The following is a 24461-nucleotide window of genomic DNA, read 5'->3' as shown; positions in this document are numbered from 1 at the left end:
AATTTATAAACTACTCCGATCTCTCTTTCATAACCTCTAAATTGAAAAAAAAAATCACTAACCACCGGAACCTGTAGTTCAAAACTGCCTCGAAATATAAGATGAGAAATTCAGAAAGTGTTCCTAAAAGGTATTCAAACATTCAAATTAAAGATAAATTTTAAATCCAGAACCTTTTATTGCAAATTTGGCAATATAAAAAGATGCTGATATTATAATTTTCCAGTGAAAGTATTTCATTCAAGAGTTGAACACAAGACAATCATCTTTACGCATGTTTTTGTGTTTTTGATAGCTTAAAATAAAAAAAAATTGACATCGCTGAGAATTTGCTGAGTAAAAATAGAAACCATTTCCTATCAAAAAAAACTTTTTTTTCGATTTCTGGTCAAATTTTATCCAGAAAATTTCAAATTTTACTTTTACAGTTTGAATATGTTAAAATTCCTTTAAAAATTGTAGACCATTTCGAATGAACTGATGTCTATCCTGATCCGTGCACAAAATTACAATAAAATTCGGAAAATTTAAGTGAAAATTTACTCTAAATAGTCATACAAGTTTAAAGCTACACTGTATTTAAGAGCTCTTTATTGAGGATGTGTTTATGTCGATAGAAGACACCATGCAAATTCGTTGAAAATGTAAAATTATTAAACATTGTATGATACTTTCCATAAAATATACATATTTGTGTATTGAGTGACGCATATAAAAAAATTAATATCCTTGAATTTGAATGTTCAAAACGTCCCATGGTAACGAACAAAATAACTAAATAGTTTCAATAAAATTGATTATTTTAACTTTTTTCGTTTCGACAGCTCACGGCAAAAAAAAAACGTTTTTCTGTTTGCCGAGGAGTTGTGAGCAGATTGACCCCTTTTTAAATTTTTTTCCTGCTAGCTTTAGTTTTTGAGATACAAGGGTTAATTTAAGAAATTTGTAAGCAACATTGTTAAACATTACTAAGATACATGAATCCAAGGTTTTGAATCAATGATCAGCTTTTTCGATGACCGCGAGTAAGTGAAACTTTTGGAAAAACTTTTAAAAAAAGTCCTTCAAGTTTGATTATTACAGTCTGGTGAACATGCTTGTCCAACACCTCGCAAACAGAACAGAGCAGAGAACGAATTACACTTTTATCATTTCGGTTTCCGAGTGCACTGCTCAGCCGATCAACGTTCACTTATCTTTTCGCCGAGTGCGCCCGATTGCGGTTGCTCTGACGGTCGGGTGGACGTCGCTCGCTCTAAAGAAAAGAGAAGGAGCTGGCTAGGAAATTGTGCTCTAGCGACGCTGCTGTGTCGCTCAGTGTATCAAGCCAGAAAGATTTCAATGCAGGAATCTTTTCTTCAAAAAAGCCGCAGTGTGGAACAGTGCATCAGTTGAAGAGGTCTGATGTAGGTTTATGTATGAACTATTTTTGTACGTAGCCGGGCCGGGCACTTCCTGGCAAATTATTTGAAAAACATGGTGAAAACCGGGTAAATAATCTGAAATTCTCCATTCTATAAACCGAGCAATATCCGGCCAAATCTGAGGAAATTCCAGACATTCATCTAGTGAAGAAAAACGACTTACATTTTTTGTCGCAACACATCAGCAGTGTCAAATTTATGTTTAATGCATACGAAGGAAAGTTTTGGTTTGATATTTGATGAAATAAACTTTCACTAGTCCAATTTTTCACAAACAATTTTAAACTGAATTCGATTTTCTTGTTTCATTTTCCAAATCATGTGGATGAAACTGAGCAAAATCCAAGTAGTTTTTTCACAATATCCGGGCAATCGCAAATTGCTGTATACTTAGGTTTATGTACTTTTAATATCGTACGTGGGTAGCATTAATTTACAAAAGCAGCAATTCGAAAAGTAACATTTACTAAAATTATCCAAAAATCTTCGCCTTTTAAACAAACCGTGAACTTTACGCAAGAATCTGGGACAAATTTAAGTAATAAAACTTCAAAACTTTCACAAATTTGAAAATTTAGGATTTATCTTCCTTAACCGCTACGCTATTGATATTTTTTTTTACCAAAGAAAGCTATCGTAGCTAATCATTTGTCCTGGTGCAGAACATCAATCTAGAGGAACTCGCTCAGGAATGAAAAGATAGGTGTTTTGGGCAAAGTTGTTAATTCGCATATTTTGATATAAAATTTAAAGGCGAGAGATTTAAAAATAGCGCGATAATAACAGTAACTTTTTGTAGAGCATTTATCAAGTATTTTTTGTTTAATTCAACCGTATCTCCTTGGGTTAAGATTGTAGAACTTTGATGTGTTAAGAAAAGTTGTGTATTTTGTTGAGATAAATAACTTTGTAGAAAAAACTTAAGCTCTAAAATGCTAAACAAGAAAGTTATGATTTATATCTCGCTATTGGTGGACTTCTAAATTTTATATTTTATATCAAAATATGCGCTTTATTATACAGAGCAATGTTGTCGAAAACACAAGCATTCTATCTTAACTACCTTTGGCGTTATTAATTTAATTCCGTTAGATTTATGTTCTGCATTGTAAATTCTGACGCACTTCCAAACATCGATCCAGACGCAACCGATGAAGACAAACCGAGTTTTCTGTAAAGCTTCTCTTTCGCCCGAGTGCGAACGAATTTATCTGCACCGAGAACGCATTTCATCAGTTTGCTTGCTTCTCTTGCCCACACTTGGGTGGACGCTTGGTTGCTGTGGAGGTAACTGAGCATTTTTTAAAGATTCTCCGTATGGGAAGAGCGCAGCGAAAAAAATACACGCTCTTACTCTGAACGGGCAAATCTGAGGAGCGATGCCAAGCATGCTGGTGAACATGAGAACTTGAGGATATTTAGAGTACTTTTTTTAATGAAATTGAATAAAAAAATTTTTTTGGAAGCATGAGTAGAAAAAATTCACAGCCGTAACAAAGATTTTAATGTAATTTGAATCTTTGAAACCGAAAGCTCATAAATGTTCTTCAATGATTCCACAAATAGTAACATTTTTTCTATTGCATGTTCGGAAAATTTAATTGAAATTCGATTAATTTCCTTACAAGTGCATCTTAACAAATAATCAAAATTTAACAACCATGCCAAATTTACGATCAAGTAGTTGAGTCAAAAAACAGTTTGTAACGAAAATTATCGCTTTTCGATACTGTTTTCAGTGTCTTTAAGTTAACTTTTTAGCACTTAATTGTATAAAAAACGATTAAAAAATTTAGTTTGATTTTTTCTTCTAATTGTTTATTGGCTTTTTCAATATAAAAAATCGCTACTGAATTCTAAAAAAATCTTTTTAAAACATAGTTTAAAACAGAGGACAGGTTCTTTTTTGGTTTTGGTAATATTTCTTGAGTAATCCAAAAACTGCATCTGGATTAAGGTTGCCAGATTGCCCGGGTTTATTCGGGTTTGCCCGGGTATTCGATATAAAATTTAGGAAAAGTTCACTTTGGCCCGGTTGCCTGGATTTTAGGGCTTGCGATACAGCTCAGTTGGCAAGTCAGTTGCTTCCTGAGCCGATTTCCGTGAGCTCGAGCCCAAGAGTAAACATCGAACTCAGTAGTACCGGATAAGTTTTTCAATGACTATCCGCCAATGGCATCGTTGATATAAGTCGCGAATGACATAAAGATGTTAAAGCGACAATAATCGAAACAAAAAAAGTTGCCTGAATTTTATTGTAAAAGCCCGGATTTTTCTCGGGTTTATTCTCATTCTCATATCAAACTAAAAAAACAATGGTGTTGTTTAACTATTTTTTTTGTGTGTCCAAAACGAATTTTTTTCAGAAAGTTTAAAATAATAATCAGGAATGGATTTTTGGAAACCTAAAATACAATTTAAAATCTGTTTATGAAGTTTAAAAAACAAAAAAATTTCAAAGTTTTTTTTTCTTGATTTTTGTTTAGTAATTCCTGGGTTTTGACCAAATTTGCTAGTATATTGCCCGGATTTTTTGTCAACGATACGATATGTGGTTCTTCAAAATTTAATCAATCATGGGAATTTTTTGTATCCGCAAATAAACAGGGAATCTTGTCCCACAATGTCATATTCACAGATTTGAGAAACTGATAAAGTTATGTATAACGATTAATTTACAAGATCTTGATGATTATTATTGATATTTTAAACATTAAGTATAAGTTCAGATAACCAAACAATGATGCTTCGAAACAAGCGTTTATAGTTATCCCATGTTTTCATCCAATCCTCTGTGAATAAGTGGGATGAATTTTTAGTAAAATTTGTATAACACTCAAAAATGCATCAATTACTAAATGTAAATCGTCTGAAATCAACAAGTTTATTTAATTTACTATGACGAAGGAGTTACATGATTGAACGCTCTCAGAACATTTTTTAATGCTCCGAGACGTGAATTTTGTGAGCTGGAGTCACACATCTTTGACTTATCAAAAACTGCTAGAATCTCACATGACGAATGATTGATTGAAAAGTCCTGTTAACACACCATATTTTTTGGAAACAAGATTAAAAAACCCATAAAGATTTTGCGTAGAATGTTTCATTTTACCATTTTTGTGAACCTTACAACATTTTAGAAAACCTTTAACAGAAATGAGTTCGTATAAGTGTTCAATGATTTTAGTGTTATGAAACAACCAATTCAATGAAATAAGTTGAAAATTTTACTCTTTTCCGACGAAAATGGACAATTTAAGTCTGAAAACCACGAATTTTTGACCGGAAAAATCGAAAAAAACCAGGAATTAATAAAAATAAAAAGTTTGTGGCCACCCTGCATAACCTATCGTAACATCGAAGATCAGCCCCATAAAGTCTGAGGGGAAAAATCCTTACTCGTTGTACGGCTTTCGGACTGTCTAATTTAAGCTTTCCAGAAAATTCTCTGAGCGTATCCGGGCTTGGCAAATCCGAGCATTTTACCCAAAAATCTGGCAACATCCGAGCACTGTTTTTAAAATTTAAAATAAACACATAAAAACGGGCAATACCCGGGTAAATCCGACAAAAATGCAGGGCTTTCTCATAAAAACTTATGCGAAAAATTGGAAAATAAACCCATGACAATTTTTAATTTATTGTGCTACATCAATTCAAATTTAATGTTTCCAAAGAATGCTGGCGATGAAAAAGTTAAAAAAATCATAAATTTTGTTGACAAAATTGGAGTATTTAGTACGAATTTTGCTAAGATTGTGGATATATCCTTTTAAAAATTGGTTGTTTTTCCTCCATATCTAAGCTAATGAACTTTTCTCATTTAAAAAAAACCCGGGCAAGTCTGGAATAAACCCGGCCATCTTGAAAGTTAATTCAAACTTATCAGGAAGCAAACAATGTTTAATTGAGTTCCTGTACTAAGTCTTTCAGATTTATTACAGTCTCGTCCCACTCTTTCTCAATTCATTAACCTAGTTATTCCTTAAGACATTTCTTCAATTTAAAAAAAAGTGAAAATAACCTTCAGGGTATTTACGAGGCAAATTTTCTCACAATTAAATCCTGAATTGAGTTAAGCCACCTGGCCCTATTTAAATTCACTAACACATCCTCGTTCTAAATTCATTAAACCTTAGCAAGAGTTTAATAAAAATTCATTTGTTAACTGACTTCTGTACTTTCAATTGACTTCAATTGATTTCCTTTAAAAATCCAATAACATCATTTCGCCAAGCAGTATTCAACAAACGAATGCACTTTGAGGCGGTAGTTTTTTGCGCCTCAACCTCAGCATAAACTATCCCGAAGCAAGGCACAGGATGTGCTGCAAAATGCGCTGCCGACGAAAGGGAACGAAACGCGGGGGCTGCAAGTGGAAGAAACACCAAGGCGGGAAAACCGAGGGAAATCGCAAAAGCCGAGCATGTATCTCATTTTTGCGAAACATGTTGAAATATTTTACAATACCAATCAGCCTTAACGAAGAGACCTGCCGAACCGAGCCGCGTCCGAGGGGTCCCTCGGCGAGTGAGTGAGTGGTGGACGCGAACGAGGGGCTTTTACACAAGACTTGCTCTTTATCGGTGCGCTCTTGTCACGTTTTACTCCATAATTTATAAAATCGCTACATATTTTTTCGCGAATTTCTCTACCCGGGGAATGGCGGACGTTTTTTTTGTGGTTGTTGTTTAGGTTAGAGACCAGGAAGGCTTTTGATTGGGAATTTTCTTCTTTGATCTTGGTGCTTGAGCCGAAAAGTTGACTCCGAGGCAATTAAGAAACTGTTTAGGGGACACTAATGGATTCGGTCCCCAAAATTTAAAAGAATATTTGAAGAATGTTTTCGAAATCGGAAAATGTCGCCTGCATCGGGAACCACCCTAGATTTATGCTGCTTGGCTTGGAAATTCATCTCCGCGGAGCATAAAAAACGCCGAACAAGCCCAAGTATTTCCCGATCGGATTGTGTCGATTGTCTCCACCATGCGCTTGTCCCCTTCTCGAAACCCTAATACGAAGACTTCGGCGAGTTGAGAAAGACAAAAACATGCAGCCGCACAGATCCACGACATGCGATGCAATTCCATCCAAGTTGGCTGCGGTGGACGGCAGCTCCCTTGGGAGTCCGGAAGAAGTTCGAATGGGGGAAAGCGGGGGAGACGAAGCAAAACAAGTAGGTTCAATAAACCAACAACAACAACAACAACAACAGAAACATCGCCAAGTCCCCCCACCGTTTCCCGAAAGGGAAGAAGCAGAAAGGCATAAATTTAGCGAATCGTATTTCTTAATGATGTGCCGAGATCCATTTTTATTATAAACTTTTAAATCAAAAAACGGCAAACGAAGCATGCGGCGAATCGATGGAGGAAAACGAACAAAAACAGAACGACACGAAATGGAATCTCACATGCATGGTCGGGTCTTTAACGAAGACAACGACGAAGAAGAAGATGACGACGACAACGACGACGAAAAAGGCCGGGCCAGCATGGCTTGCTGAGAGCGAGGTCAAACTTGGATTCCCTTAACGAAGAACACGAACGGAGAATCGAAGAAGCCAACGAACACCACAAGCAGCGACAACTTTTTCCGCGCGCACGTCTTCGTCGCGATCCTCGCTCGCGCGGATTCGATTGGGAAACAAGTTCCCCAGAAAATCCACCAAGAAAACGGAGTCCACGACTGAAGTAAGAAAAACAACATGCACCATGCAGTCGATCGTGGCTGGTCGAAAAAAAAAACAACAGTGGAATGAAACCTTTAAACCAAACTAACGAAGATCGGCGTATGGATGGTTGGGGCAAACCCGAAAAGAAGCAGCACAGATAAAAGGAGAGGATGCAACAGCAAAAAAAAACATGGTTGTTGGATTTTCGTCGCCTACTCTTTCGTGCTCCGATTTTCCTCGGAGCGAGTGAGTTGAAAGTCAAAAAAAAATCCCACTGATATGGGAGAGCATGGCATCAAAACAACGAATGCATTTCGATCGACAACAACAAAAAAAACACACAAAAAAAGGCGCACCACAATCCTCGGACAAGAATTGTGACCGGTTCCGTTCCATTTCGTTCGAACACACAATTTAAATTACCGAAAGAGTAATTTTATTGATTTTCGGAAACCCCCTTCCCTTCTTCATTCCTGGTGGTGGTGATGCTGTTGCCGATAGTAGTCTTCGAAGAGTGTCGGTCTTATGTGTGTGCTTTTTGAGCATTTTTTTATCCTGTTCGTGGACCAAAATTTAGAGGTCATTCCGGCAGAATTTTCGCATATAAATTAGACCACGATTTGGCTTCTGGGTTTAACGATTGAAGAAATACAGCTCCTTTTGGACTGGACTTCAGTTTTCCAACTGAAGGATTTGTGTTGTGATGGGCAATGTCTGCGTTTTAACAAACTCTATGCTAAAACGCAAACATTTTTCATCATGAAACTTATTTTGGGAAATTAAAAGAAATATAACTGACACTCCGGTGGGCATATAGTCGTTGTCACTGGCCCATTTACCTGAAGCAGAAGCTCCAAGAAAGAAAGAAGAAGAAGCACTGACACTCTTATTTTGAATTTTGAATTACATTCGGATACAGTTTACTGCACGTAGGGGAACATGCCCTATTATGCGCCACCTAAGCGAATCGCTGATTTTCTAAGTATTCCACGTACAAATTGTGTTAAAAATGGGTGTAATCGTTGAAGAAAAGTGTTTTCTACAGATTCCTATGATTTTTCATTACTCAAATTGCAATAATTTCTTCAAAAACATGATTTTTAAAAACCATATTCAAAGCCACAGAACAAAACTGTGTTGCGAATACGCGCCGCTGTGTATTCAATACGCGCCTAGCAGCCGAACACACCCGAGAGCAGCCGAAGACCGAAAACACACCAATACTTACAGACACTTTGACTGAAAAGAAAATCAAAATGGACTAATAGAAATTTAACAAAAAATGAAAAATAGATTTTTTGGGCTGAATTTACGCTCAAAATATGGTTTTAGACTTTTTGTTAATTTTCAATGAAAATTGGCCTTTTTGAAAAATTAATGCTATTTTCAGCCTACTACGATTGGCGCGTTATAAAGAGCGCATGGGCCGTAATAGAAAATACTCATAAAAAGCATACCTTAGCGAGTTCAGTATGATGTTTTAGCATAAAATCATAGTTAAGATTCTCCTCTATCGATCTGTCAGATAATATTGTCTTATTTGTTTTTCTCTACTTGATGACACCTTATTGAAAGTGTTTTAAAATTTAGATCGAAATGAAGAAAAACCTAAATTGTGAAATTATCACGACACAGGGGCATTTTAAGGAAAAATTCATACTTGCCATGACCAATCACAGCATTTAAAACAAATTGGTAATATTTTGCAGGCTTAAAATGTTTCAGATTCTTCAAAACAAGAGTGGCGCGTATTAGCCACATGGGGCGTTATATGAACTTTTCCCCTACAAGAAAGTTGCCGAATAAAGTTCATCAAAATTCAAAACCCGGAGGAGTTGTTGTACACGCTCGTTTTTGTTTAACCAATTTTGGTTCGAAAGTAACCATTTTCTACCTTTTCCCGTGTTATATTTTTTGTAACTTTTTCGCTAGAACCCATAAAATGACTTTTCGGGGAGAAGTTGAAACATGGCTATTTTTCAACCATATTCAATACAGGAAGAAGTTGTAATTTTTATTTTGTAATATAAAATGCATTTTTTGCTTTTCTGTTGATGAAAATTGTAGCTGAAACTTTTGGTTTTGAAATGTTTTGTTAGTTGTCAAAACAATGTTCATCACTGTATTTTAACATTTCAATTTTTCCGTGAAATTAAAGTTTTACGCGACAAATGGCACAGGTTGGTCACAATCGGTGAGGGTTTTACGGTTTTACTGTATGTCTTGAAGTTACCGTAGAATAAAAAAGAATCTTGTGTGGCAGAAATGTCTTCCGCTAAACCTGGAACGAGGCCAGTCCATATTCTTACAAGGTTTTGATACTTTTTGCTGTAATATTTTGGGTTTTAAAAATTATACGTCAAGAAGCCTACAATAAAAACTTGGGTTGTTTTTGTTTCTTATCTTGATGAACATGAAAAATTCAGTAAATTGAAGCTTTTAAGAGGTTAAAAATAAGAGAGTGCTTTTAAAAGCTCCCATCATGTTCAAAAATTGCTTCTCTCTTACGGGTAAAAGAGAAAAACATTTTTTTTTTATAATTGAAACTTTTAATATAAGCCTAATCAACTCTTTGAATGAATATTAGGAATCTATAATTTTACATCATTACTATTTTATGGACGCACTCTGAAAGCCCAGTAAAAAAAAACTCCCTAATCAGACCTTGAGTATCTATTTGACACTCCTCGACACACAATTTATAGTTTTGGAAACCTCGTAATCGATATTTTTGTAAAGTATTGCAGTGTTTATTTACACCACTAGAATTTTTAGAAAATTGGCACTCTGGTAAAAAGAAGTTTATTGCGGAAATCTTGAGCTATTAAACTAAAAATCCAGTGCAGAGTTGAATTCAAGTCTAAGAAAATCTGAGCAATTGCAAATTGAAAATTTGTCAAAAAACAGCAACCTTTGAAAATTCCTTAAAAATTGTTTGTTTTGTATTTGGAAAATCTTAAAGTATGAAAATGTGGTAAATACCATTAACTTTTCAATCCTATTTTCAAAATTTATTTGGTTTGACAATCCTTAGGAGTCCTTATATTTTTCTGTAATTTTTTAAAGATCATGAGCGGTGTGAAAACCGTACTTTTCAATCAATGATCCGTCCAAATTGTTTAAGTCAAACTTTGACTTAAACAATTTTGATGGTTCATTTATTGAAAAGTACGATTTTTGCACATCTTTTTTTAAACATTTTTTGTGATCATGATCTTGAAAAAATTACAAAAAATATATCCTTATGTGCAACGTATATGTTCTGACCTCAGATTTCTTGAACACTAAGTGAAATTGTTTTTGGGCATCTCGTAGCTAGGAGTCTTTTTTCCAAAGCATATTTATTGGTTTTGTTTTTTCTTGGATTTTGGATAAAGGAGAACTGAGGTGCTGTTGCTGAATATTGTCTAAGAGAAATATTTGAGTCACATCACGAGGTTTCTATTTATATGAATTTTGCGAAAATCAGTTGGGAATCAAGAGAGTTCGATTGGTTTTAGTCAGGAGTGTCAAATCAAAACTCCAGGGACTGTAACGGGTTCAAATTTCTGGGACAGATGAGGGTTAAACGTCGCATGCAGAAATCAAAATCGTTTTAAGATTTTTTTTTTCACTGAAATCCCTAAAATCAATTTAGTTAGCAACCAGCTTATGTCAACTTTGTGGATGAATTAATATGAAAAAAAAAAATCAAGAGGAACAACCTCTACTCAGAGCTGATGCCAAATCCTCAAAAACTTTTCCCAGGTTCAGAATTCGGCTACACTTTTTCAACATTTTCTAACATGTTGATCGAAATTCAGTTGAATTTTGAATTATCGTATATCTTTTTACATATTTCGGATTCTTTATCCTGTTTAGTATTCTTGATTTTCAAATCGAATCATCATTATAAATAAGAAATGAAAAGCTTTTTCAAAATCCTACTGCAAATAAGATTTCGCATTTCTTACAAATTTTTATTCTCGATTTCCGAAACGTAGAAACCATGCCGAGTTATTGTTTCATGACCCAATTCGTTGATATTGAACTTAGTTCTTATGCGGAATTCCAACATAGTAAATCTTCGAAATGGCGATCCATAATTCAAAATTAAGATCTCAGAAAAGTCAGATTATCATTCAAAATCTAAGTTTGAATTTAATACAAATTGAAACCTAAAAATCCAAAATTAATTTAAAAGATTCATTATTGAGACTTATAAAACAATTTTCACATCTTGGGTCATACAGACCCCAAACAATTGGTGTTGCCAAAATCGAATGGTGACAAAATTGAACGGTTTTTGATCAATTTTGTTTTACTTATGTATTCAAAAAAAACTATTGCTATTATTTTTATTATTTTATTTTTAAAATTTTTATTGAATTTTTGACCATTTTCAGTATTCTTTTAATATTTCTTAACATGTTTTGGTTACATTCTGCATACTTGCTATTTATGTCATTCTCCATATTTTTTTAGTTATTTTGTGTCATGTTTAGTCATTTGTATGATTTTGTTTTTTTTTTAAAGGCTGGAACAAATATCAATCCCTTCTTTTGTTCCTCCCCTCCCCTTCAAAATTTTCAAAAAAAAAAAACAGAAAGAGGGAAATGAATAAAGTTTGAAATATTTTATGTATATTTCAGAAAAAAAATCAAATATCCGAAAGATTACAAAATCAAAAAAAAACAAATTCGAGAACTATGAAACGTTTTTATGGTGGTTGTCTAAATCAAATTAGTTCGTTATAGCGAAACGATAAGCTTACGTTGTTCCAATAAAAAAAAATCGATGTTGTCAGATGTGTCAAAACTTGATTGGTTCAAAATCCAACTTTGCCAAAAACGAACAGGGTCTGTATTTTTATTTCTGATCTGGAATTTAGATTAAGAAACCGTATTGATATTCGTAAATTTGATTGCAGGTTTGAAATTCAAATTTAGAATTAATATTCAAAATCTAGGTTCAGATTCAGCTCGTTAATGAGTTTTAAAATCAAGTACAATAAATTGATGTCTATCACGTTGAGGAATTAAAATCGCAAAAGATCGCAGATTTAAAATTTTGAGTGTTACTTAATATTTAAAGTTTCAGCTAATAATCTGAAATATAAATAAGAATTGGAGATCATTTTGCAAGTTTTGATTTATTAAAAGCCTGGTTTGTATTATAAAATAAAATAATCCACTGAATTCACTAAGGAAAGTGATTGCTTATGAAATATATTTGCTGATAAATAAAAATGTAACCTTCCCAAAACTGCAGGGAATTCCATATTATCTTTATGTATTGTTTAATATAGTAAATGTTGCAGTCAAATTTCAAATTCTCATCTGAAATTTGGATCGAATCTATAAGCATGAGATTTGAACCGTAAAATTGTTATCTTTTACCTACCTCAACTTTTGGAAATTTAATTTATTTTCTTCGAAGGTTGATATCTTTAAATTTGGTCAAGAGTTCGGTAGATTTGATTTGAGCAAAGAATTATTTTTTATTGAAGGCTTTTGCAATCTAGTTTTAGTTTAATCTACTAGACTCTTACTTTTTAACTTTAGGGTTCATTGAAAATTTAGCTTACCTTTTTAAAGATTTAATATTTGAAAAGTTACGAATAAATACGAAAATCTTCAGAGTATAAAATATTTTAAAATGAGTAACCAAATAGTACAAAATTTTCTTTTTAAGTTATTTTCGATTCATGATTTGTTTGAGTAAAAAAAGGGTTTTTCCTACGGCCCTGTACTGATTTTTTTTTATTTAAAAAATATCGAGGAATACACTGCCGGCCAAAAGTTTGGGATCACGCGTTTAAAATCATGCAAATTTCGATCGTTCATATCTAAGCCGTCTTAGAACATATAGCAAATCTTCTGATCTCATTTGAAAGATAATGAGCAAAAGCTATGTCTGAGGTATTTTTTCCAGAAGTAATGGTTTAGTTTCGTACCCTAAGCTTAACCTAAAGTAAGAACATTTTCAAAAAATCGCACTCAATATTCAAAGCCGATCATCTCGGGAAGGGTGGACCAAATTTCAAAATTTGAGTTGTATTAGAATCCTTATTCTTTACTGCTCAACACACGATAAAAAAAATTTGGGCAAAAATTTAAGAATGTGTTTTTAATAAGTAAAATAGACACTTAAGTTATCGGCCAAAAGTTTGGGATCACCCCTTAGTATGGTGTATCGGCCAAAAGTTTGGGGTCATTCTTTTGAAAACATGCAAATTTATTTCATTCATATCTTTCTCATCTAACATCGTATTGCAGATCTGAAGGGTTCATTTGAAAGCTATGAAATTGTTGTTTTTTCATAAATTCATTAAAAAATTATATTTTAAAGTGATAGTCATAAACAAATCAGATTCATAAGTGAGAACTTTCATAAAACAATTTCAGGTAAATTTTTTATGATTATGATTAATTTATGAAAAAAAAACAACAGTTCCTAAGCTTCCAAATGAACCCTTCAGATCTGTAAAACGATGTTAGATGAGAAAGATATGAATGAGATACATTTGCATGTTTTTTAAAGAATGATCCCAAACTTGGCCGATACACCATACAAAGGGGTGATCCCAAACTTTGGACGATAACTTAAGTGTCTGATTTATAAATTAAAAGTACATTCTTAAATCTATACACATATTTTATTATTGCGTTTTGAGCAGTAAAGAATAAGGATTCTAATGTAACTCAAATTTTGAAATTTGATCGACCCTATCCCGAGATGATCGGCTTTGTATATTTAGTGCGATTTTTTGAAAATGTTCTTTCTTTAGGTTAAGTTTAAGGTACCAAACTAAAACATTATTTCTGGGCAAAAAAAACCTCCGAAATAACTATTTTTCATTAGCTTTCAAATGACATCAGAAGATTTGCAATAGTCCTAATATGGCTGAGATATGAACGATCAAATTTTGCATGTTTTTTAACGGGTGATCCCAAACTTTTAGCTGGCAGTGTATATGAGCTCGTTTGCTGTAGAAATTGAAAATATATCTAATGAAGCACTTGATTAATTGAATATAAGTCAATTAATTTAAAATGATTCAAGAATTTTTGATCACATTTAGAACAACAACTAAACATTTACTATTCAATTGATTCGTTTTTAGCTGTTATGAGCATACTTGCTTCTGAATAAAAATATTTGGCAATTCCTTCCTTTCAACTGAAAATATTTTTCTTCCACCCTTAACTACTTTTGTGTCTCATCTCATATTACCTTAAAATCTTGTTGTTTGTTATCACGACTTATTTAAGGAATTCTAAATTTTAAAGCATGATTATGAGTAAACTTAAGTTAAAGTAGAAAAAACAATCCTATTCAAATTTTAGCATCGATTAATGACTCCTAAGAGTTGAACAAATGATTGAAAATACTTCCAGGGTGCCATCCCAATCGACAAATTCCCATGCATAATAAGTAAGATTTTTCGTACCACCCTATGGATGTTCCAGCCGCATTTCAATGAATGTTTGCGTGCGGCAGCTTTTCTCAGCTGAAAATCCGCGTGTTTCATTTCTTGTGTTTTTTTCGCATTCTTGTGTCTCAACTAGTCGAAGCATTGAAGTCGTTTTCGCTTTCTCGAAAAACAAGGAACGTATGTAACAACCCCCCGGCCTTTGGCAAGCTTCCCTTGCCAAGTTCAGTGACATATGTGTGAGACAACAACACATAAATGCGATGTACTAAGTTCCAATCTTTCGCATGAATAAGTTCTGGAAGTGTGGGGAAACTTAGTCGAACGAGGAAATCAGACAAACAATTGTTTGTCAACGAAAGACGATAAATTTGCCGGAATCGCGTGCAAGGTTCCTATCCTGCGATTTTGTCGAGCGTTGTTGTTTCAGCTCATTCGATACAGAACATGAACGGTTGGAGAGTTTGAAAGAGAAAAACAAGCAACTCGAGGTTAATACGCTTAAAATTTTTCGAAGATTCAATTTTAATTTTTTGGAGAAGGTTTCAAACGCAAATCAAAAAGTCAAGAGCTCGTTACTTTGAAGGTCTCCAATGCCGTTTTTGTCATTTGACTCTTTGGGTGTCAAAGATAAAAAAAAACATGAAGGATCATTATTGATAATTGCTTTCAGCTGCTTACACTAGCTAGGAGTCTCAATTTTCTATAGCTAATGTCCTTGGAAAATATGAGTTATGTCAGACGATATCCTTGAAATTCATAATTCCACATTTTTCTGTCGGATAAAAAACCCTTAAAGATTTCCAGCTGTTTTGCATAATTTCCGAAAAAAAAAGATTGTCCATCCGTATTGGGTTGCATTTTTTACAAACAACGTAAGACTTTGATGTCTTTTTTTATTTCGAAGGAACCTAACAGGCATAAAAAACATCCCAGAAAACCCATAACGTGTCCTTGGATGCCGCAAGGATTTGGCAGCGAAGTTCTTTGGCAATTTTTTTTTGAGAGCTCTAAACGAACAATAATAAAGAAGAGTAGCTGAAGAAAAGAAATCCAAAAAAATCCAATTGCAGTTTTTTGAAACCCATCTCGGTCTAGACTTCTGGGAGCTCTAGGGATACTTATTCGTTAAAAAAAAGTACCAGGCCTATCAAAACCGGCTGGCCCGTAATTTAAAGTCTCTGTAGGCTAAGCGCCGCGGCTAGAATCGGGGTTAAAAAAATGCCGTCGTCCGATGTCATCGCGTATGTTTATTTGTGCTAAGCTTATTTTCTCCTTCCGTTTTCTACTACACACTGCAAAAAAAAATTTGCTAAACAACCGCTGCCTGTTCTTTAGCATGGATTTTTGCAAATTTCGTTTGCGTCCCCTACCTTATCCAGGTAGGGGGTTGATTTCGTTAGGGTGTAATTTTTTTTCGTTCTAAGCCAGGATCATGAAAAGGTGCATGCATCTAGGGGCTTTAAAAACAGGAAAAAGATTCCCTTTTATTGCATCGTCGTCGTTTGCGAGTGCGTCTTACGTAACGAGCAAGAAAGCCCAAAAAACTTTCTAATTTCGATCATAAATCATATTTTTCGGCTGAGGTTTGTTTTGTGCCAAGAGAAAGCAACTTTCTCTTTGCTTGATGTGTTATGTGTTTGCTGAAATTTTTAAAGCCCATTTTCTTCGAGTGTTTGGTGACTTTCGCTTAAGGTGTGATTTCATTCGGTTAAATTTTTTAAATTCAGAAGGTTCAGTCAAAAGTGCATGTGAAAGGGAAGTTTCAGTCAAGTGGAAAATTTTGGTGTGATTTGTTTAGATTTCTAGAAAGAGCAAAATGTGAAAAGTGGTTACACAATGTATTAAAAGTGAGTTTAAGATGGAGGATTTTGTAATGTTGCCAACTGAGGAAAATCCTTGAAATATTGACATAAGTCCAAATCAGATTTTTTAAATATTTAAACTAAATCTAAATTCTGAATTACTAAAGCTTAGTTCTTTTAGAAATGGGACAGTTACGAATGCGTGTATCTCAAAAACCTTTCGTTTGATCTAAATATTTTCTATGAAGGAAATGAAGGTAATCTTATGATAATTCATGAAAAAATTTAAAAAAAATTATTTATCGTTTTGTGTAAGAATAAACTCTACTTTATTCTTGGTACCTCCCTTCGGCCAGCGCACACTTTTCTCAGTCATGATAATGATCAGTTTTTCAAACTAATACTTCGTCTAATCTGTATTTTAGGTGGCTACATTCTCCTCCTTCAATTTCTGATATTTTTCGGACCAATACTTCTCTTTTAAAAGAAACTGAGGCCACTTTAGTGGATACAGAATTTTCAAAATTAACAAATTTGATAATTATTGAGCCACTTTTTGAGCGTTTTTAATGGAATTTCTGCTGGCAAAATCTGGTAATAACGAAGTAAAACCATGAGGAGATTGAAGATATAGTATAATCGGTTAGTATAGATCGTTGGTTGCGAAGGGTACATAAGATATTACTCTTTTTATGCTTTTGAAAAGAGTGAAAATCATAGTTTTCGATTTGAAAATTGTTGTTTTTTTCCAACATGAGCAAAATATTGGCAAATCATTATATTTTATACAAAATAACCAGCAAATACATACTTTAATATACTCGGGACCTTGCCACGAGCAGACGTGGAATAGGATTCAAACGCTGAAATTTGTTTAAAATAGGGTATTATTTACATAAGTTTTGTCGTTCATCATAAATCATCTGTCCCATAGCCTCGAGACCAGATATACAGCTTACGAGCTGTGGAACTAGCAAAAAATTTTTGTTTGAGGTTAGGTTTGAATGACTCATTAAGAGGCAACACTTTCAGCTTATCGGAGAAATTTTTTTAGGAAATTTCAGCGATCTACCCTTAGTTTTTCGCTTATTGAAAATTAAAAATGCTGGTATGAGACTTGACTTCCCTGATGACCCTTAGCCGAAGTTGCCGATCATATGCTTCACTCCAATGGTTGATTTGAACTTTGTGGACATTTTTCACAGTATTTCCATACTTTTCCACCACTCACACACAGTAGTTCTTTGAATAATCAACGATTTTGTCGGCTATCCATTTGATAATGATGGATTTTGAATGAAACTGTGCAAAATTATTTTTTCCTTTTTCTCTTGCATCGTAAATATTTCAAAAACGCGTGAATTTTAAATTTTGAAAAAAATAGGTCGGATAGTACTTTTTACAGGCAACAAAATGCTGTCAAAATTTTGAATGTCCGATTACTAGTTAACGAGCTATTAGCAAAAGAAAGTGTCCCATTTCTAAAAGAACTAAGCTTTATTCGGAGTTCTGAATCTGAATTCTGAACTCCTAATTTTGCTTCGGAATTCCGAATCTGAATTCTGAATCTGAATTCTGAATCTAAATTCTGAATCTGAATTCTGAATCTGAATTCTGAATCTGAATTCTGAATCTGAATTTTGAATCTGAATTCTGAATCTGAATTCTGAATATGAAATCTGAATCTGAATTCGGAATCTGAATTCTGAATCTGAATTCTGAATCTGAATTCTGAATCTGAATTCTGAATCTGAATTCTGAATCTGAATTCTGAATCTGAATTCTGAATCTGAATTCTGAATCTGAATTCTCTTTTTGGGGCGACTGTTTAGTTTACTTTTAATGGGTTGATTCTCGGCTTTCAGTCTCAAGTTTTTTAGTAAAAACGACTTTATTTTTACATATCCAACGTTTCGATCCTTATAGAATCTTCATCAGGGACTAAAATTTATTACAAAATTAAGTTTACGTCTACAGAATCTAAGTGATTCTTACCGAAAAAGTTGTCGTTTTTTTGTCCGGTTTGATACGGCGTATCGTTTACTGCTGTCTGTTTCTGTTTCAAACTATTGTAAAATATGTTGGATTTTTTGTGTATGTTATAATTTTATGTGTGACTTACGGTTAAAAATTCTTTTCCAGGGCTATTGCTGATTTTTTGTAGGTTTTTGTAGCACTTTTTATGAACAAAATACTTGCACTGTGTGTTTTATTCTATGTTGTTTTTTAATTTATGATGGCGGTGTACTTGAAGTGTCTGGTTGTTGGTTTGTGTTTTTTTGTTTTGGTTTCTTATTTCGTATTTTTTCGAGACACTGAAATATGTTGTTGTATGAAATGTGTATGATGTCTGTGTCTTTTTTAATATTGATGGAAGAATTTGTAGTTCTTCCATCAATATTAAAAAAGACACAGACATCATACACATTTCATACAACAACATATTTCAGTGTCTCGAAAAAATACGAAATAAGAAACCAAAACAAAAATACACAAACCAACAACCAGACACTTCAAGTACACCGCCATCATAAATTAAAAAACAACATAGAATAAAACACACAGTGCAAGTATTTTGTTCATAAAAAGTGCTACAAAAACCTACAAAAAATCAGCAATAGCCCTGGAAAAGAATTTTTAACCGTAAGTCACACATAAAATTATAACATACACAAAAAATCCAACATATTTTACAATAGTTTGAAACAGAAACAGACAGCAGTAAACGATACGTCGTATCAAACCGGACAAAAAAACGACAACTTTTTCGGTAAGAATCACTTAGATTCTGTAGACGTAAACTTAATTTTGTAATAAATTTTAGTCCCTGATGAAGATCCTATAAGGATCGAAACGTTGGATATGTAAAAATAAAGTCGTTTTTACTAAAAAACTTGAGACTGAAAGCCGAGAATCAACCCATTAAAAGTAAACTAAACAGTCGCCCCAAAAAGAGAATCTGAATTCTGAATATGAATTCTGAATCTGAATTCTGAATCTGAATTCTGAATCTGAATTCTGAATCTGAATTCTGAATCTGAATTCTGAATCTGAATTCTGAATCTGAATTCTGAATCTGAATTCTGAATCTGAATTCTGAATCTGAATTCTGAATCTGAATTCTGAATCTGAATTCTGAATCTGAATTCTGAATCTCAATTGAAATGTGACTCCAAAATCAAGTTTTTTTTTGGAAATTTGCTGAATTTTCAAATAAAACAAAAACTGAATGTGTTTCGTTTGCAGTAAAAATTAAAATTCAACTCAGGAATCATTCTTGTTTGAAATATTTTTTTTTTTATGTATGGATTTTAAGTAATTTTTTTATGTCCTCAGGGAGATTTTTATAAATTTGATTTTTTCTAACATACTTTGATTAAACGTCGTTAAACTTTTCAGTTAAGTACGCCATTCACAGTTTTTGAATTCGTTTCTGTTGTTTCGTTAATCAAGCAAATAATCGCTTCAAGTCCGACCAGTGCATAAACTGATTATTTATCATTAGTGTCGATTGGAAAGGCAGTGATTTACCGTGGCGCAATCCACTCTCAACAAATCATTTCTTGTTTGTGTTTTTCAATTCCCACAAACCGAAAACCGGAGAGGAAAAAATTGCACAAACTGCCACCCCTGCTGCTGCGAAAATCTCACCTGGTGCAGACCGTAAAATATTTTAATAACATAATTTATAACTCAATATGGGCTAATGTGATAACAAACGCATTAAAACAGTTTTATTAATTGCGCCCGCTCATTTTTCCGGCCGCCAAAACAAGCAGCGGAGACTGAAAGCCTGGCTGGATTTAAAACCCCGTTTTTCTCCCCGACCTGATTCGAATCCTTTTGGGCAGTTGGGTAATGTGTAAACATTCGTTCGCCCGTTTGTTCGATTTTTCATTCATTCATTCATACAAAAAGCAATCGGGAGTCACCTGGAAATTTCATGCATTGCGGTTGTTTTAAAACCTGACGTGAGTGTGTTGAGGGTGGAAAATCATCCCCCCTTACCACTAAAGCTATACTGGGGAAAATGAGTCCAATGATCACATGTGAACGACGATGCTCTGCTAGCTTTTTCGGTTCGACACCGGGGGTGGTTTTTGAGTTTGTTTTCCCAATGCACTCCCGAGGGTTCAATATATTTATCTTCCCTCCTTCCCAGTTCTGGAGGCACAAACACAAATACCCATTCATACGAAACTAGCTCACATCAGCCATCTCGCACGCAGACTGTTGATGATTTTGCTGTTGTTGCTGGAGTTGGTGGAGACGAGAAGTTGCGACTTTTCAACCTTTAGCTTTTGTGTGAACTCAGCCGGCTTTTCCTTCACCTTAGGCAAGGGGAGATGGCCAAGGAAAGGGGGAATGATAGTATGTGATAAATTTCATGACCGCCACCGACTGCTCTCCGAGTCCCACAACAACATATCTCTCTCTCGACACACCTCGAAGGCTCGAAGGATGGCTACCCGGTTCCTAAAGTTCTGAACTTTGAACGCAATCATCCCCCCTTTCCCAGAGAGCGAGTGAATGAGTTCGGTTCCAGGCGCAACCAGCAAAAGGTTAGTAGTCAAGTGGAAACTTCATCCCCTTGCCCGAACCCCTTCTAGCCGAGGCAAGCTTACACACAATGACTTTGGCACAAATATGTAGGACCAACCCGGTGTGCTTTTTGCCGTTTTCGGGATGCTGCTTGGGGCAATCCATCCCATCCCCCCTCACTCATTTTATCCCGTTCACAATTCAAACCCCATTCATCCATTGTTGATACATAAATACAAACACTGATAAACTCGAAAAACGTTCGCCATAAATTATAGCGGCCTCGGGTTTTTCTACCCGCACACACAGACACACATAGACACCAATACCGACAACATTTTGACTTTTGTTGCTTCAGTGTTGGTGTTTTTTTTTTTCTTTTTTTGTTTAAACTCGGCAACAAACAATCGACCAACAAAACACACATTCAAAAAGGACTTAACATGTGATGGTGGTTTTGTTGTTGTCTCTGCTGCAGATCTGAACGGTTTCATCTCTCTGTGGTTGCCAAAATCAAGAGATAGATAACGAACGAATCGCCTTGTGAGCATTCCCTCTGCATGACAGAACAAAACAAAACAAAACCGAAGGATTAAGCCTTATCAGTGGCCGCTAAATATAAGGCAAAAAAGGGGTTGGTTTAAGGTTGATTGATTTAACTTTGGCTTTGGAATAGGAATAAATTTTCCCGATAGGATCGAACTGAAACTAATTTTTTTTTTCAAATTAAAGAAAACTGAACCTCTGTTTAAATTTTGTTGGAAAAACACCAAACTTTTTTACTAAAGAAACACACAAGAATCAAGCTTAAAAACTTAACATCGATTAAAATAGAACAACTTTGATAACAAATCTAATTTTTATTTTCTCTATACTTATTTACAGGTACGTAATCAACAAAACACCCACAAATGCGTAGATATTAATGAGTAAGTAAACAATCAGATAGATAGCCGAACAAACAGACATAAAGAGTGTTAACTTCAGTTCCCGCACAGATGTGGCGATTTTTGGTTTCGTTTCTTTTGATATGATAATCTACTCATGCTGTTGATGAATTATTCATTTGTCGGCGCTACTGAAGTAAAGCTGTGGAGTTATCTTGATTTTTTAACCCTTTTTTTTATTTAGGTTGATTCACAGCGAGGGAATTTTTTTCTTCAAATGATGTTTGAGAAAAATTAACTTTTTTTACAAAATTTTTCGATGATTTGTTTCAGTCCAAAATATTTCTTGGAACATTTTTTTCAATATTTGTCGAAAAATTGTCTTACTTAAGTAAGAGCAGAGCACATATCAAATTCTTCTTTTCTCCCCACACCTTAGATTTTTCCGGGGAATATTTAAAATTGAAAGTATTTTATAGAAAATTTGATAAATTCTTCAAAAATTCAAACAGTTTAAAGATTGAATGTAAAATTTAAGAGAATGGGGATTGTAAAAATTTTTGTATACGAGGTTTTTTAAAATTTTCGATCTCACATAACTATTTTTCTCGGATTTGTGCAATGTAGATTGCATGCTATTGCATGCAAGCTGTTATACAATTTGTTCTAACTAATTGTGATTTTGGAATATTTTTTTTACTATTCTAAACTCGTGATGTTTCAACTTCAAGTGACAAAAGAAGGATTTGAAGTTTGTTGCGGCCTAACATAACAATGAAATTTGTGAAACACACCCAAAAGGCTTTAAATGTAATAATTTACCATATTTTGAAATCATGCGAAGTCAGAGCCCAAATGTGAAGGATCTTTTCTATTAAGTTGAAAACAAATTCCATATCAAGCTTGAAAAAAAAAAAGTTTTCCTCAAAAAAAGCTTTTAAATTCTGTCATTTTTCATTAGAATTCTGAAATCAATTTTTGGGATTATATGTTCAATTTTGTAGGCGTTTTCCAATTTGCTTTGAACTCAAAATGTGAAGAAAAGGGGAATAGAATTTCTTTCAAATGCAGCTCTTCTATCTAAGAGCTCCTGTCAAAATTTTTTGAGCACGATTCTGAGCAGGATAAATTCAGGCTATTTTATCTCTGAACCTGGCTATATTGATTTGAAATTGTCAACCAAAAATCCAAACAATATCTGGAAAATTTGATCAAAAACCAGGAATAACCCATCAAAAATCAAGACAAAAAACTGAAAAAAAATGTTTTCTAAAAAATTTATCAGCGAATAATAAATTGTATTTTCTTTTTTTTCAAATTTTCGTGCCACAAACTCTTCCCAAGGTTGCCTAAACCTCAGAAAACAAAATAATTTCACTGAATTTGTGTCACCACAGAACACAGAATTTTAAGAAGTATTCACAAATTTAACTGATTTTTTAAATGTTGTACGTAATTCTAAACTAATAAATTTCTTGTCAATGTAAATTTTTGATTTCTTACTTTGTTTTGGAAAATCTTGCTCAGATTGGTATCTGATGTATATTGACCTCTCGCAAGTGAAATGTATAACAGACTTGTTTCTTCATGACTTTTCAAAGAAATTTAAGCTTTTTCCATCATAGAAAACTATCAAAGAATTTTTAGGTAAAATCACAGAATGTCAGAATTTGTTTCGCAAAAACACAAAAAAAAAATCGGCAACCTTTACTCTTCCATGTGAAAATTGGTTTCATCTGCCTAATAAGATCTCAAGTGATGTAAAAAAAATTAGGAAACTTCCTCTCTTTTTCTTTTTCCCCACAAGAAGGAGAGAGTTGTATCAAATATCAAAAGAAACCTTTGTCGTACTCAAAAACCCCTCCAAGCCAAATTTGGCTCCATTTGCTCGAATTGTTCTCGAGTTATGCAATACTCTCCCCGCAAATTAGTTTTCATACGTTCGATTTGTTTTCAAGTAATACAAAATTTGTATGGTAGCTCCCCTCCGCCCTTCTCATTTAAAAAAAATCCTAAAATAATTTCTCGTACTTAAATATCGTTCCATGTGAATTTGGTTCCATTTACTCGATCAGTTTATCAGTTATGCAAAAAAAAAAATGTTTGGGAGCCTCCCTTCCTACTTTCTACAGGAAAGCCAAAGAATAAGGAATATCCGAAAAAAACCCGGAAAAAACCAGGAAAAAAAACCGTGAATTGAAAATCGTATCAGGAAAACCAGGAATACAGGAAATCCAGATCCAAATCCAGGAAAATACACAAGGAAGTCAAAATTAATATTTGATTCATAGACCAGAGACTCAAACCAAAATTCGGAATTAGGAATTGTGATTTAAGTTTCCGAGTCAGGGTTCAACAGATCAAAATCATTTTTTGAAAAAAAATCATATGTTTTGAATTTCAAAACAACTCAAATGTTTCTTCAATCTCCTCTCAATTAAAAAAAAACTCACAACTTTTACCAGAACTAAGAGCTCAGAACTGTCTCTAAAAATGTGAGTGAAATAAAAAAAGGCACTTAAAATTTGTTCATGTACCGCATGTCATGACTATTATTTAAAAAATCAATCAACCAATCATATGAAAACCAGTAAATTAAAGTTTTATTTTGAATTCAGAACTCTTCGATGCAAACTTGGAAATGTAAAAATTAAAAATATATCTGAAAATCATCTTTACGTACGGCACTGTGTTTTTTGTAGCTTCAAAACC

At 33.9% G+C, this 24461-nt stretch overlaps 1 protein-coding gene across 2 annotated transcripts in view; it reads left to right on the top strand.

Annotated features, from left to right (window-relative positions):
* Positions 1-24461, top strand: part of LOC129740006 (homeobox protein abdominal-A homolog) — a 121921-nt gene that overhangs the window by 24866 nt on the left and 72594 nt on the right. The window contains exon 1 of one of the 2 annotated variants that reach the window (XM_055731590.1): positions 21746-21791. The exons of the other annotated variant lie outside the window; for it this stretch is intronic. Within the exon in view, the coding sequence (XP_055587565.1) occupies positions 21788-21791 (4 nt within the window). The 5' untranslated portion in view covers positions 21746-21787. Of the gene's footprint in view, positions 1-21745; positions 21792-24461 lie in introns of those variants that run through there. 2 annotated transcript variants of the gene reach the window in all.

The sequence above is a fragment of the Uranotaenia lowii genome, chromosome 1 (genome assembly GCF_029784155.1).
Source record: "Uranotaenia lowii strain MFRU-FL chromosome 1, ASM2978415v1, whole genome shotgun sequence".
Lineage (NCBI taxonomy): Eukaryota > Metazoa > Arthropoda > Insecta > Diptera > Culicidae > Uranotaenia > Uranotaenia lowii.
Note: the sequence above shows the minus strand (reverse complement) of the source record. Positions and strands in the feature narration are given on the sequence as shown.